General features: G+C 49.9%; 1 protein-coding gene across 3 annotated transcripts in view; it reads right to left on the bottom strand.

The window, feature by feature from the left end:
* HEATR5A (HEAT repeat containing 5A) overlaps positions 1 to 1,157 on the bottom strand; it is a 166,655-nt gene that overhangs the window by 50,687 nt on the left and 114,811 nt on the right. For all 3 annotated transcript variants that reach the window (XM_019518917.1, XM_019518916.1, XM_019518918.1), the window contains one exon: positions 398 to 577. In XM_019518917.1, coding sequence (XP_019374462.1) covers positions 398 to 577 — 180 coding nt within the window. The remainder of the gene's footprint in view (positions 1 to 397; positions 578 to 1,157) is intronic.

Genomic DNA, 1,157 nt, shown 5'->3' with positions numbered 1-1,157 from the left:
ACCCCGTACCCACCCACCCATACCCCCACACCCCTTCATACCCTCCCCCCCACAGTATACAAAAATAAGACTTTATTTTACACTATTATGCAATAACCTCTGTGTACACTATACAAACACATAAATCAGGAGAAAAATTCTTTTGAAATCAAATTATTGTAAGTTGTTTGATTTTTAGAATATCATTTGTTTTCTTCCAATTCCAAGATGGCAAGCGCCCTAGCCGAAAGGAATACTTCTAGGGCCAAGGGGAGGGACTTCCAGTGACTTCCTTTTCCAAGACGGTGACCAGGGGGCGGGGCACCCGTCAAAGGGCAGGGCTATCTTTGCGGTCCTCAACAGCTCGCCAAAATGTGTTTGGCACTCCGGCCAAAATAACTGTCCACCCCTGACTTACCTGCTGAGGAAGCAAGGACATCTTTACAAAGCTTCAGCCAGAAAGAAAGCTTTTCAACTGCCATCGATGTAAGCATATGACTCAGGGTCTCTCTGATATCTTGGCACAATCTTTGATCCACTTCTTTGTCCAGCAAGCTCAGCAATGCCCCCTCCAGACCTACTTCTCTGATGTTAATGTCTGTTACAAACAAAGACTGAGTGGTATGTTTCACAAAAGTGCTGTAATACAGGTGTACAGATATGCAAAGTATTTAAAGACTACACAAAATGTGCTGCAAATAACAAATATGTAGTTTTGAAATATTTTTAATACCTTTGTATCAAAAAATCAAATGCCATCTCATGCCTAATGCACCTGGACGTAAAGCAACCTTTAGGCTCCAGAGTGGTGAGAGACACGCGGGTGAAAACCCGCTGCGCCCCCGCTCCCCTGAAGCCCCTCATAGACCTCCCAGCAGCCGCAGAGCCCCCCGCCGACTCCCAGCACAACTGGAGGCAATCAGGGCCCGTGGTGGGAGGGGGTTAACCCCTGAGTGAGTGGGAGGAGGAGGCTGAGTGGAGCCAGGCCGGGTCAAGCCCCACCCAGGCCCCTACTTGGCCCAGCCCCCCAGGGAGGGAGAGACGTGGGGGGGTACACACCAGTCCCCCTCCAATAGGGCAGGGCCCCCCCTTGCCCAAGAGCAGCTTCCCCGATGGCGGGCCCACTGCGCATGCGCGCAGTTTAAAAAGGCCTGCCAACAGGAAAAAAAAAAAAAAAA

Source organism: Gavialis gangeticus, unplaced genomic scaffold (genome assembly GCF_001723915.1).
Source record: "Gavialis gangeticus isolate Ggan-Ray unplaced genomic scaffold, GavGan_comp1, whole genome shotgun sequence".
NCBI lineage: Eukaryota > Metazoa > Chordata > Crocodylia > Gavialidae > Gavialis > Gavialis gangeticus.
Note: the sequence above shows the minus strand (reverse complement) of the source record. Positions and strands in the feature narration are given on the sequence as shown.